We start from the raw sequence: 15,081 nt of genomic DNA on the forward strand, positions 1-15,081 counted from the left end.
CTAAAAGAAGAATCCCAAGTTTATAAGCCTATCCCTTAGTCGCTTTTTATGACATCCATGGGAATGAGATGGAGTGGTTCTCTTCTTTTCTTTATTGGTGCCGGGAGCCACACAGCACATTATATATAAATTGTATATTAATTTCTCGTCTAGCTACAACGACATGTTTTTTTTTAACATTGAGTTAGTTTGCATTGAAGTTTACATTGAGTTGGCTCACCCCTTTATCCATCCTGAGCACGGTAAAATGGTTCTTAGTGATGGGGAAGTGTTGAGATACCACTGTGGAGTCACGGTACTTGCAGTGCATAGACATTGAGTCCGTTTGGGGCCAGAATGGCGTGCACTGTTGCGGAGCTAAGTCGAACCTGCGACAAGATACAAACAAATACTTATATAGGCTCCTTCTGAATATGTAAAAATTAATGTGCTTGTTTAATTTAAAATATTATTGAGTGCCTATTTTTGTTATACCGGGGACCGCCACTGATCTTTAATAATAAATTGTTTTACATACATACATATAGTCTCGTCTATATCCCTTACGGGGTAGACAGAGCCAATAGTCCCGAAAAAACTGAATGGCCACATTCAGCTGCTCGGCTTAATGATGAAATTGATATCCAAATAGTGACAGGTTGCTAGCCCATCGCCTAAAAAAAGAATCCCAAGTTTGTAAGCCTATCCCTTAGTCGCCTTTTACGACATCCATGGGAAAGAAATGGAATGGTCCTATTTTTTTTTTATTGGTGCCGGGAACCAATCATAAATAAAAATTATTTTATATAAATAATAAATTGTTTTATATAATTAAATTTAAGTTTTATTAAATGAATTAATTTTCCAATAACTAAACTACGTATGTCACGTAAGGACCAATGCGCAGTAACTGACCACACGTCATTCATACGTCGCTCTCGTACAAAATAAAATCGCTGACACATATCTAACATTCACACTCACATTGTGTCCCTACATACTAATATAGTATTTATTTATTTAAAACTTTATTGCACAAAACAAAAATTTATAAATGGCGGACTTAATGCCGTTTGGCATTCAATACCAGTCAACTAGCTGACCAAACAGAAAAACTTTAAGTTGGTGGTGCGATAAAGTGCGCATGCATACTGAAAAAAAACATTTGTACATTACGAAAAAAAATTCATAAGTATTTCGTTTGTTTTTAAATCTATCTGCCCTGTGGAAAAAGCGTCTTTTTCGCAACCTTTGCAGGTAGTAAACCTAACCCGTATTGTATCCATGGTTACACATCCAGTTGCCTGAATGTGCAGGTTTCCTCACGATTTCCTCCCTTTGCGGCTTACCTAACCCGTATTGAATCTACCTCAACAATTTTAAATAAAGATAATTCTACTATATTTATGAATACAGAATAAACCATTAGCGTCCTCTGAATAAGTAAAACAATGGCCAACTAGTTTGATTTGTATCAAATTGCAAACAAACTAGAAAGCCTCTTAAAGACTTTAAAACATATGTGACACAATAACCTAAAGTTTAAACTTAATAAAAAAACAAAATTAACAAAAAAAAACCCGCATTGAATCAATGATTACAAATCCAATTAAAAAAATTTCACCAGCACTGCCTGGTGAAATAAATTCGTAAGTACTTTAGTTTTTTATTTTGTTTTTTTTAGTATGGTACTCGCAGAAAACCAGCGTCATGGCTCTGCCATGACACATGCTGAGCGAGGGCCATTTCTGGTGCATGCATGTAATTTAACAATTCACTAATTCCAATTTATATTTTGTTAATGTACCAAATAAACGATTTTTCTTTCTTCTTTCTTTACTTATATTATACTATAAACTTACCAAAGATCAGCCGCTTCGTTCTCCTCCATAAATCGAAGGTGTCTTTTGGTGTCATTATACACCAGGAAATAAGGCAGCAGGGTCACTATCTTCGTCAGTTGAGGACACAGTTCGGATAAAGTTACCTGGAAAAGTATTAGATCATACATACATACATACATACAGACACATCTGTATCACTTGGTAGCTAGCTTGCTAGTAAACAGCTTGTGGCGACATCTATACGCCACAAGTCACATAAATAAAAAAAAAATCACGCGACGGTATCAGTCAAAAACAGCGATAAACCTGAATCCTGATAAATAGCGTCAGGTTTCTAGCCCATCGCCTAAAAAAGTTGTGAAAGTGTAAAGACTGTGTAAATAGCAAGAGTGTAAATATTAGGGTGTGTGTGTGATGTGTACGAATATGTTGTGTGTGTATTGTGTATGAGTATCATATAATATCTATTCTATACATATAATAAAACAGTAAAAATATTTTGTCTGTCATTTACACTTAGAATGAATAAAAGAAAGCAAAAAATTTCTTTAAATTTTTTGTTTGTCTGTATGTATGATCACGCTTATCTCCGAAAGCACTGAACCGATTTACTTAAAACTTTTCACCAATTGCTTTGTTTTCTCAGTAAACTCAGGAAAACATTTAAAGTTTATTTCATCAAACCGATTCACAAAAAAAAAAGTTATTGTCATATGAATGAACTCAAGGCATGAGTTTGCCTGCAAATAAGTTTACGCGGAAAAATTCGAAAATTACGCGGACCAAGTCGCGGGCAACAGATTGTTGTTAATAAGATTAAAATATGTCAACTAGGGTTAATTGCATTTGAATAACTAATATGTCAAGTATAGTAAATGGCATTTGATTAATCAATTGACATATAATGTGAGCACTCACGTTGAGCAGTATCCTGTAGTTGGTCCGCCTCTCTGCGTGCGCGCACACGACGAGCCCGGGCGCGGCGGCGGCGAGCGGCGCGGCGCGCGACCAGCACGACTGGTGCGCGCGCACGCGCGCCGCGGCGCTGCGCCCGCGCGGGCTCCACAGCAGCGGCTCGTCCGTCACCTCGTACCATGCGTCCGAGTGCCGGCCCTGGTATATAAAGTGCCGTGTGGTTATCGGCACCGATATAAAAAAAAAGAATAGAACTACTCTATGTCCTTCCCATTGATGTCGTAAAAGGCGACTAAAGGATAGGCTTATAAACTTGGGATTCTCCTTTTAGGCGATGGGCTAGCAATCCGTCACTATTTGAATCTCAATTCTATCATTAGGCCAAACAGTTGAACGTGGCCTATCAGTCTTTTCAAGACTGTTGGCTCTGTCTACCCCGTGAGGGATAAAGACGTGATCATATGTATGTATGTATGTAATAAAGAAAGTAATAAAAAAAGAATAGGACCACTCCATCTCTTTCCCATTGATGTCGTAAGAGGCGACTAAGGAATAGGCTTATAAACTTAAGTTTTTTTTTCCTTTTTCAGACGATTAGCTAGCAACCTGTCACTATATGAATCGCAACTCTATCATTAAATCAGCCTTGAAGTTTTTCTCCATGGGGATTTAAGTTAACCCTGGATCTTCCTTTACTCATCCTTAAATTACTTCGGGCACACTATTAAAACCAATCTCTAAATCAGCAACGGTTTAACCCATCACCAACCCAATGTATTCTCTCGTCCACATTCTATTCTAAGTTTGGATAATTGTGAAGTTGACGTTGTTAAAGAAAATGCCGCAGTGCAGTTTGTTACCGCTTCTTCTGCACTGACCCCTTGGAAGCGGCAGTAAACTTAGTTTTAAGTAATTTATTTGACGTCAACCAATGTTGCGAAACCAAACGTTTTGACAATTGTTAAGCGATATGAAGTATCCCATAATACATACATACATATGATCACGTCTTTATCCCTTACGGGGTAGACAGAGCCAACAGTCTTGAAAAGACAGATAGGCCACATTCAGCTGTTTGGCATTATGATAGAATTGAGATTCAAATAGTGACGGGTTGCTAGCCCATCGCCTAAAAGTAGAATCCCAAGTTTATAAGCCTATCCCTTAGTCGCCTTTTACGACATCCATGGGAACGAGATAGAGTGGTCCTATTCTTTTTTTTTTATTGGTGCCAGAAACCACACGGCACATAAATAAAAATATAAATAAAAAATAAGTAGAAATTGTTCTTCCTCACCTTGAGTTGGAGCGGCAATCCAGTTTTGTTGATGATCCAGTGCTGAGCGTGTATATATAATTGCCAACACTCATTCCTGTCCACTCTCACGCAGACATACAGTTTCCCCGCCCCCCCTGAGTCTGACTCGTACTCACTGTTCATTGTAATGTTCTTCTCGGTCAGATCTGTAAATCAAAATGTGTCTAAATTATTCATAAAACTTGTTGTGTACTACATCATACAATACATTATCCTGCCCTGTCTTCCCGGTGTGATGACGCTTAGAAAGAGTCAGGAGTCCCCCCTATGATCTATCTCAACAACGGAACATGACCTAGTTTGACCTTCTCGATTCCACGGTACCTAAACAAACTTAGATCACCATGATCTAAGTCACACTATACATTTAGTGGCTTGAATATTCAGATTATTTGAGTATCGGTTAGTATTGAAACTAATGTACGCAACTCAGTATTTTGAAGTACAAAGTATAGGTTACTTTATCACTTAAAAAACTGAGCTCTTAAACTTAGAATCATTTCGTTCTACATTCAAAAAATTACCTGGAGACAAAGTAAAGCTGCCAGTCCAAGGCATGCCCATGTAGTGCATTTCCACCGTCAACCTGTGCGTCTGCGTCAGCTGTAGCGAGTGCGTGTGCGCACGCTCGCCCGCTTCTATGCGCACGCTCCACCCTGTTGAATGTCAGCAATTTATTTCGGCCTTAGTATATTTGCTAATTGCTACATATGACATGGAGTGCAATCAATCAATGAAATAATTTATTTTTCATAAAATAAATATAAAACCTAACATCAAATGTAATTAAAAGTATGTTAATTCTTAAGTTTCGAATTGACGAAATATTCGTATTGATATAATTATGTAGTTCTACATTCATTCATGTTTTTTAATGTAGACAATGTGCATTCGTCCACGATTTAGATTTAAGAGGTCTATCTATATTTGTAAATTGACGTCCGATGGAAATGCTGCAGTGTAGTTTATTCCGCCGCTTCTTCTACACATGCGCTTTGGAAGCGGTAGCAGTTATAATTAGATTTAAGTGATGTGACGTCAATAAGTGATACCTTGTATCCAATTTTGAAAATAATTCTATTCTATTCTAAGGTTAAATTGTCTTCGTCACGTCACGTCAAAATCACCAGTCAAGAGCGATGTTTCGGACTCGACTGTGAATTACAAATGGTTATGGCAGTACGGGTGATTTTTTTTAAACAAATAATCTTAATACCTGTAGCGTCCGCCGCGGCAGTGGTGTTGTCTCCGGCAGTAGTCCCGGCAGTGGTTCTAATCTGGAGGGCGTGAGGCAGTCTGTTGTATATAGCCAGGGGTGGTACCACTCGAATCAGGTAGTTCGGGATGGCCCTGGACACTTTGTGGGTTTGGCAGCCTGCTCGAAATTAATTGAAAAATTTAATAGACTATTGCAAGGCAAATCGTTCATATAAGAATTTCCAGAATGATTCTTTTTTTACAACAATTATAGCGTTTTAAGGTCTTATAAATTTCTAGTAAGTAGTTTTTTTTAAAAGCCATTTTTATTTAAGGTTTTATTAATTCCGCTTCATTGAAATTAACTAGTTATATCTTGACATAAATATGGGACCACATCTTTGAAAAATTAAACAAAAAATAATTAACATAAAACTAAATTTTTAACAGATCAGTAACGAGGAAGATTATCTTTAAAATGAACCCCATTAAAATTAGATCCACAGTTTGAAGAGATCGCTTAGGTACACATATTGATCCGAATGTTAGGACCTCTTTATTCAAAGTGGGTTGAATACTAAGATTTATAATACGTAGCTCACCTTCCACAGTGAGAATCCTCATGGCGAACACCCGACTGTCCCCATCAGCCTTGGCCGGGCAGACAATATCCCGAGCTAAACTCACGTCCTGGGCTAACTCCATCCACCATAGACCCTGGGTGGATGTCTGGTAGCCCCTGTTAAAAAGTTTATTTATTTATTTTAATTTTTAAATGAACATATAATAAAACAGTAAAAATATTTTGACTGAAATGAATAGAGGGACACTTAGAATGAATAATAGAAAGCAAAAATGTTTTTTTTTTTATTTTTTGTCTGTCTGTCTGTCTGTAAATAAGATCATGCTTATCTCCGAAAGTACTCAATCCTATTCCTGTCCCACTCTCACTCCTTTCCCAAATGTCAAAATGAATTTAAAAAAGCGCGCCCGTTCGTCTCCGCCGCGCAACTGCATCGCTCGCTTGTGAATATTCACAAAATTGAGTACAGTGCCGTGTGGTTCCCGGCACCAATACAAAAAAGAATAGCACCACTCCATCTCTTTTCCATGGATGTCGTAAAAGGCGACTAAGGGATAGGCTTACAAACTTGGGATTCTTTTTTTAAGCGATGGGCTAGCAACCTGTCACTATTTGCATCTCAATACTATCAATAAGCCAAATAGCTGAACGTGGCCGGTCAGTCTTTTCAGGACTGTTGGCTTTGTCTGCCCCACAAGGGATATAGACGTGACCGTGTGTTGAGTAAATTTACAATACAGACGCTAAAACTCTATTAAATTCGCACCCCGAGATTAATCTGTAAAGTGCAGTGATTTTTATTTCCTGAAAACTACCCTTTGGATCGTGGAAGACACTGGACAAGAGCTCGAGTTACGGGCTATAAGGTACTGTGGCGACATCTCTACGCCACTCGTCACAACATCAAATTGAACAACAACTGTCAATCATTGCGAAGAAATTGACGCGCTCAGCCAATAGCAGCGAAGAATTTAAATCGCGATTTCAAAGATTTCATTAATTGGAGCTATATATTCAACCTCCGACACAACATCGTCTGTCGCGCGGTTCCCCAGGCGTCACACCAGCCTGGCGGAAGATCTTCCCTTTGGTGGCGGTCGAGCCGAATCATCGCTCCCGCTACAGTACCTACTCCTTGACCATATCCCTCCGCGAGACCAATAACAAATAGGCTTACTCGAAATTTAACGGCAACAGGAACAGCTTGCAATGGTAGGCTATGTACAGCGGCACGTTGTACGTGTCCTGAGGTGCGACCACGGTCAGTCGCAACTTGTCATCGAACGGGTTTCCCACCGTGCCTATGAGTTCGGCATTTATTGCTTGGAGATCTGTTTTCTTGTAGAACACCTCCAGTGCGTAGGAGGTCTCATTGCGAATCTGTTAATACGTTTATATCGATTAACATACATACGTACATATGGTCACGTCTATATCCCTTGCGGGGTAGACAGAGCCAACAGTCTTTATAGTCAGGCCAAGTTCAGCTATTTGGCTTAATGATAGAATTGAGATTCAAATAAGGACAGGTTGCTAAATTCTCGCCTAAAAAAGAATCCGAAGTATATAAAGCCCATCCCTTAGTCGCCTTTTACGACATCAATAGCAAAGATATGGAGTGGTTCGATTCTTTTTTTTATTTGTGTCGAGAACCACACGGCACATCCATTGAAGCGATCTCAATTACATCACTTACTGTTGAAATAACACTAACCAGACGTTGTGGATAAAACAACTATACATATGGCTGTGTTGTTGGTTAAAACAAAAAACAATATGACCCCTCCATCTCCTTCCCATGGACGTCGTAGAGCGACTAAAGGATAGGCTTATAAACTTGGCATTTCTTTTAGGCGATTGGCTAGCAACATGTCACTATTTGAAGCTCAATTCTATCATTAAACCGCTGTACGTAGCCTGTCAGTCTTTCAAGACTCCTTGCTGTGTCTACCCCGCAAGAGATATAGGCGTAATTATATGAATGAATGAATTAGTTTATGAAGAAATGCAATGCAATTTCTTAGGTTTTTGTAGGTATCTATAAAATGAAAGAAGCGCAGATTCGTCACCGCCACGTTTATTTCAAAATCTTTTTCATCGAATCGGAATTTTGTTACTTGGGTACTTTAGAATATTTTGGCGGTACGCTTGTCTGTGACACCGGAGTTCCCGGATTCGAATCCCGGCCAGGGCATGATGAGAAAAGAACTTTTTCTGATTGGCCTGGGTCTTTGATGTTTATCTATATACATAAGTATTTATTATAAAATATAGTATCGTTGAGTTAGCATCTCGTAACACAAGTCTCGAACTTACTTCGTGGCTAACTCAATCATTGTAATTTATCCCGTATATATTTATATTTATTTATGGCTAGACAATGACCCAACTGACCTGCAATGGAGATCTGACCACAATCTTCTTGCTGTTATACTTTGAGGTCCTCTCGACCACAATGTAGTATCTTGTCGAGTTCTTACTGGGATGTAATACGTGCAGCTTAGACACATTACGTTGAGGGCACAGGATCTAAGTAGAATATAATAGAATAGATTTATTTTCAAAATTGGATACAATAGAAAAGATTTATTTTCAAAAATGGATACAATATAATATAATAGATTTATTTTCAAAATTGGATACAATAGAATGGAATAGATTTATTTTCAAAATTGGATACAATAGAATAGAATAGATTTATTTTCAAAATTGGATACAATGTATCACTTATTGACGTCACATCACTTAAATGTAGCTATATCTTCTACCGCTTCCAAAGCGCATGTGTAGAAGAAGCGGCGGAACACACTACACTGCAGCATTTTCACCGGACGTCAATTTACAAATATAGATTTTGTAAATCTAAATCGTGGACGAATGCACATTGTCTACATTGGCTAAAATCTGACGAAGTAATAGAAAATATAAGCCTTTATGAAAAAAAAATGGTAATATGGATAATTATGAGGTAGGGTAAAATACCCAATAGTCAGCCTTTTAGTGAGGACTTAAATTTAGTTTATTTATATTTTAAACATAAAACACTAGACATAAAAACAACCACTCTTTTGTGAAAAGTTACTTATTAATTTATCTGAAAAAATTAACAAAATATAGTTACGCCATACCGCTCCAAAATTCATATCTCCTCTCATGGGTCTACTGGAAGAGATTTCTTTTGAAATAAGTAGCACCTTTGTACTATAATTACTGTATTGAATGCTCCTGTATATAATTTTGTGTACATAAATAAATAAAATAAATAAATAAATAGTTAGTACTTCTGTTAGAATCATAGAAAAAATAACAATTATCCTACTAAGGCACCTTTCCCCAGTGATCCGGTTCCGGTCTCTTTAAGACCGTTGACTCTGTCTACCATGTAAGGTATATAGACATGGTAATCCTACTAATATTATAAATGCGAAAGTTTGTGAGTATGTCAGGATGGCAGTATGGATGTTTGCTACTCTTTCACGCAAAAACTACTGAACCGATTACGATGAAATTGTAAATGGTAGGTATGTAGGTAGCTGAAGACCTACAATAACATATAGACTACTTATTATCCCGGAGTTCCCGCGGGATTGATTCCACGCGGACGAAGTCGCGGGCGGCCTCTAGTATGTATTTATTTATAAGCCACTCCAATTTGAGACCTTCTTGACGGTGGAACCTTACCTAACATCCATGTAAAGATACTGACCGTAAGATGATCCAGGTCGTGTAGACGTACAGAGAGCGTGAGGTCAGTGACCTTGGCGTGGAGGTGATGAGGGGTCGCGGGCGCCGCGGGGGAGTGGCGGGGGGCGGCGGCGGGGGGCGCCTCCGCGGGGAACCCGCCCTCGAAACTGCAGATGAAAAAAAAAACTAATTCAAATTCGAAATTCAAAATTTTTATTCATTATTATAGGATACTTTATATTGCTTAATAATTGTCAAAACGTTTGGTTTCACAACATTGGTTGACGTCGCCGCTTACAAAGCGTCAGTGCAGAAGAAGCGGTAGCAAACTGCACTGCAGCATTTTCTTCAACAACGTCAACTTCACAATTATCCAAACTTAGAGTAGAATGTGGACGAGAGAATACATTGTTCAGATAATATATTTATATGAGGTTTTAATATAAAAAAAGACGAGTATAATACATGTACGCTATTCCAACTCTGCGATTTGAGTGCAACAGAAAAACTATATGTGTGTGGTTCCCGGCACCAATACAAAAAAGAATAGGACCACTCCATCTCTTTCCCATGGATGTCGTAAAAGGCGACTAAGGGATAGGCTTATAAAATTGCGATCCTTTTTTAGGGCGATGGGCTAGCAACCTGTCACTGTTTGTATCTCAATTCCATCATTAAGCCGAGCAGCTAAGCGTGGCCATTCAGTCTTTTCGGGACTATTGGCTCTGTCTACCCCGTAAGGGTTTAGGCGGTCAGAGCTGTGGACGTCCTCTAGTAATAATAAGAATAAAATAAATAATAAAAAAAAATGGTTTATTTCGGTAAGTAACACATTTACAATAGATGGTAATTAGAATAGAATAGATTTATTTTCAAAATTGGATACAAGGTATCACTTATTGACGTCACATAACTTAAATCTAATTATAACTACTACCGCTTCCAAAGCGCATGTGTAGAAGAAGCGGCGGAACAAACTACACTGCAGCATTTTCATAGGACGTCAATTTACAAATATAGATCTCTTAAATCAAAATCGTGGACGAATGCACATTGTCTACATTAAAAAACATGTATGAATGTAGAACTGATTATGTCAATACGAATATTTCGTCAAATAAAATAAATATAAAATTAAATATGTACATACTGTACAAATTATGTCAAGATCATGTCAAAAATACACAAGCATTTAAGAGGCCATTATGTCCAGCTCGGGCCACACATGTTTATCATTAATATAATCATCCGTGCTGTAATAGGCTTTCCTACAAAGCTCAACTTTAATATACTGTTTGAATTTTCTATCATTCATTTCAAGAACATTTTTTGGTAATTTATCATAAAATCTTATACAATTAATCAGAAATGATTTCCCTACCTTAGCCAGCCGATGTGCTGGGATCGACAACTTGTAATTGTTCCGCAGTGATCTACTAGTACATTCACCTACTTTTTTGAAAGAGTCTAAGTTTTTCCTAACATGCATGATGTTATCGAATATGTATTGGGAGGGCAAAGTTAAAATATTTAGGTTTTTGAAAAAATCTCTAAGGGAATCTCTTTGTTTAAGACCGTAAATATATCGAATTGCCCTTTTTTGTAAAATGAAAATAGTTTGTATGTCTGCTGCTGATCCCCAAAGCAGTAGACCATATGACATTAAACTATGAAAATAACTAAAATATACTAGCTTAGCAGTTGCCACATCCGTCAAATCCCTAATACGACGAATAGCGTATGCTGCAGAACTAAGCCTTTCAGAAAGTTTTAAAATGTGAGCATGCCATTTCAAATTTGAATCTAATGTTATTCCTAAGAAAGTAGTACTATCAACAAAATCTAATCTTTTCATTTACTACTTATACTTTATACTATCTTTTATTATTATCTATCTTTTACTACTTATACTAATATCCACATTTGCCTGCCGCACATTGGGAAGTGTAAACTTAATGCATTGGGTCTTATTTGCATTTAACAGTAAGTTGTTGATTGTAAACCAGTTAGAGATGGCGGCTAAAGTGCTATTCACATCATCACAGATTTCGCTACGGCGGTTCATTTTAAAAATTAGTGACGTATCATCTGCAAACAACACGATGCCAGTCTGTTTCTCAATCATGCAAGGCAGGTCAATTGGAGTCCACTTTTAGGTATGGAAATACCTGTGCCAGTCTCCTCCATATCGCTAAACTTGTGAATACCTACTTAACTCACCAAATAGAATAAAATCACCAATCAAAACGGTCAGGTCAAGAGTACTAAAAACCGCCGAGCTTGCATGAAGAGAGTTATGAATGTGGATGAAGCGTAAGAAGTGTGCAGGGATCGTGGCAAGTGGAAAGATGTAGTCCCTGTCTACCCCTCCGGGAAAGAGGTGTGATTTCATGTATGTATGTATGTATGTATGTAACTCACCAATCCCATTCGTCAGTGACATCCGTCATTTCTGGTTTACTCTCCTTAGGAGCGTCATCAAGTAAATCAGCTGATGACGTATCGCAGCCTGTAAATGCACGTTCGTTGACATTAGTACGAGTATCATGATAAATTTCCTTGATGGAACAACTGATAATAATTTTTATCACTGGTTGACTGGAAGAGATTGCATTAGCTATAAGTCCGCCTTTGTACCATCTCTATCTGTTTTGTATGTCTTACTCTTATGGTGCAATAAAGAGTTTTATCCATCTATCTATCCATTAATAATAATTATCGTAGCATCCTGTCTATATTTGAATCTCATAAATTTATTCGTATAATCACGTCTACATCCCTAGCGGGGTAGACAGAGCCAGCAGTCTTGAAAGGCTGACACGCCACGTTGAGCTGTAAGTCCTTATGATAGAATTGAGATTAAAATAGTGACAGGTTGCTAGCCCGTCGCCTAAAAAAGAATCTGAAGTTTATAAAGCCTATCCCTTAGACGCCTTTTACGACATTTAAAGCAAAGATAGATAAAGAAGATATGAAGTGGTTCTATTCTTTTTTATATTGGTGCCGGGAACCACACGGCACATATTTGAATCTCAATTCCATGATTAGACCATACCTACAGCTGAATGTGGCTTATCAGTTTTTTCGAGACTTTGGCTCTTGACTATCCCACAGGGGTATGGACATGATTGAATGTACTTATGTTTAAACAAAAATTTATATAACGCCATCTATACTTTGCCGTGCAAATTATAAAAACAGAAAAGGATATACAATTTCTATTTTTTAAATAATTTCTTCGCTTAAATGTCGAAATAAAATGATACAATTATTTGTTATAAAATCTTCAAGAGAAACAAAGGTTATTTGTATTTTTTTTTATTAGAAATGTCTTACCAGGGGTACTTGGTCGGCTCGTATCGACATCGTAGTCTGCGATGGCTAGAACCCTATCATTTCCAGCCAAGTCTGTCTCCGAGCGAGTCTTCAGGTGAACTGTGGATCCGGGCCCTGGAAATGAAATCGTAATCAGCTATGTATGTATCACATATTATATCAATCACTTATTAATCTAAAGTACCTGGTTGACCGAGCTGTGCTCTTAATATAGCTCGTTTATTAGTATAGGATAAACTAATATTATAAAAGTTTAAAGTTTGTAATTTGGTTGTTTGTTTCCAAATAATTATCTTCTGAAATGTTGAACCGATCATGAAATTTCTTACGTTAAAAATGTAAATTAGATACATACATATAATCACGTTGAGAGCGTGTCTAGCTTTCAACGTGATGTATTTCTAATTATTGCAACTAGCAAGTATTATTCGTTCTTTTCCTTTTTACACTCTTGCTTGCACCAGTCTCGAATTGAACACACGTCTATTCATAGGCCATAGACCAGGTCCACAAACTAGATAAAGTCCACATACAGCCGACACATTAACACTACAAGCGCGCTATACACTGACCTACATGTGAGTCACATTAAGAGAGTGCCTGTCATCCACCATGATGTAGCCAACATCACTAGCGCCTACACTGACCTATATCATTGACGAGCACCAGGGCAGCCTGCGCGGCGACGATCGCGGCGACGGCGGCGGTGCGCTCGGCGCACGCGCGCGAGAACGCCAGCACTGCGCGCGCGCACGCCGGGCTGTGGGTCACGGCGAGGGCGTGTCTGGCTTCCACCATGATGTACGTGCATGTCTGCTCGGCGAAACTGTCCGTTTCCAGGCCGGAGTCCACGCTGTCTTCCCTTACTGGCTCCTGGGAATTTACGTTTTATCGTATTGTCCTTAATAACGATTTTGTATTAAGAAAACAACAAAGGTTAATAAAAAAAAGTTATGAACGCGGAATGAAAAGGTGATTCCAAATTTGAAAGATTTCATTTTTCTTGAAAGGATTTTAAGAAAAAGAAACCCCGTGAAAATGATACTCAAAATGTCTCCATATTGTACTGCTGTGCATAATTTTAATGCTACGATTTGTTTGTTGTTGTTCCAAAATTTGCCTCAAAATCAATAATTATTTACATGCTACAAAAATTTTTCAAAGCGCCTTCTGCCTTGGCTTTGGGTAACTAATGACTTTAAAACACAGTTTTGGTACGTTCTAGAACATTAACCTGCAACGTCACGGTTTTGTGTTCTCCCTCCTTCTTGGTCTTCTCGTCCACAAACGTGACATTCTTGTCGATATCCTCGTGGTCGCTGCCTTCCACTTCGCTCTGTGGAGCTGACGAGTCTTCTTCGTTACTCTGTTCGTCTGCACTTGAATCACTAGAATGGTAATTTAAAAGAGTTAATTAAATACAATTGACATAAGAAACAAAATGTATTCTTCTTTCTCCTGATTTTAGTCCCGGTTGCACCCTCAACTCTCTGGAGAGGAGCCCGGGGTATGCCTTTGACCATGGATCCTGGATTGGGTGAGTCAGGTTTTTACACGAAGCGACTTCCATCTGACCTCCGCAATCTTTGCAGGTAAACCTAACCCTTATTGGATCCATGGTTACACATCCAGTTGCCCGAATGGCATATTTCCTCACGGTTTCACGAGAAACTAAATGTATTGGCTAATGAGAAAACTGATCAAAAATGCAAGATGATGAGAAACAACGGACTTAGGTCAATATTCATATTACGTCTTTAACCACAAGAATGGGAAATGTACGTTTAGAAAAATTCTAGAGAAATGATAAAAAATATGAAAATAAAAGTGAGAAATCGAATGAGAAATAAAACACAAATTCAATGATTTATTTGGGAAACATATAATCTTAATGATACTGTAAAAATATGCGCAAATCACAATATTTAAATCAAAACAGTTACCATTAGAGAGAAGTACAAGTGAGAAATTATGCGAATGTATATTTACGTACCGCACTCTTTAAATTAATTTTAAAGTTAATCAAACTTACCGTGCCGTGTGGTTCCCGGCACCAATACAAAAAAGAATAGAACCACTCCATCTCTTTCCCATGGATGTCGTAAAAGGCGACTAAGGGATAGGCTAACAAATTAGGATTCTTTTTTAGGCGATGGGTTAGCAACCTGTCACTATTTGAATCTCAATTCTATCATTAAGCTAAGCAATAGCTGAACGTGGCCATT

At 38.0% G+C, this 15,081-nt stretch overlaps 1 protein-coding gene across 3 annotated transcripts in view; it reads right to left on the reverse strand.

Annotated features, from left to right (window-relative positions):
• The window catches only part of LOC106134098 (intermembrane lipid transfer protein Vps13), a 68,924-nt gene that overhangs the window by 16,447 nt on the left and 37,396 nt on the right, over positions 1–15,081 (reverse strand). For all 3 annotated transcript variants that reach the window (XM_060945528.1, XM_060945529.1, XM_013334057.2), the window contains exons 35-48: positions 14,091–14,244; positions 13,504–13,729; positions 12,857–12,970; positions 11,942–12,029; positions 9,543–9,687; positions 8,231–8,365; positions 7,014–7,216; positions 5,856–5,992; positions 5,273–5,431; positions 4,581–4,712; positions 4,036–4,202; positions 2,742–2,936; positions 1,842–1,966; positions 221–368 (exon numbers count right to left, since the gene is read on the reverse strand). In XM_060945528.1, coding sequence (XP_060801511.1) covers positions 221–368; positions 1,842–1,966; positions 2,742–2,936; positions 4,036–4,202; positions 4,581–4,712; positions 5,273–5,431; positions 5,856–5,992; positions 7,014–7,216; positions 8,231–8,365; positions 9,543–9,687; positions 11,942–12,029; positions 12,857–12,970; positions 13,504–13,729; positions 14,091–14,244 — 2,128 coding nt within the window. The remainder of the gene's footprint in view (positions 1–220; positions 369–1,841; positions 1,967–2,741; positions 2,937–4,035; positions 4,203–4,580; positions 4,713–5,272; positions 5,432–5,855; positions 5,993–7,013; positions 7,217–8,230; positions 8,366–9,542; positions 9,688–11,941; positions 12,030–12,856; positions 12,971–13,503; positions 13,730–14,090; positions 14,245–15,081) is intronic.

This window comes from Amyelois transitella, chromosome 8, assembly GCF_032362555.1.
Source record: "Amyelois transitella isolate CPQ chromosome 8, ilAmyTran1.1, whole genome shotgun sequence".
In the NCBI taxonomy this organism is placed as follows: domain Eukaryota; kingdom Metazoa; phylum Arthropoda; class Insecta; order Lepidoptera; family Pyralidae; genus Amyelois; species Amyelois transitella.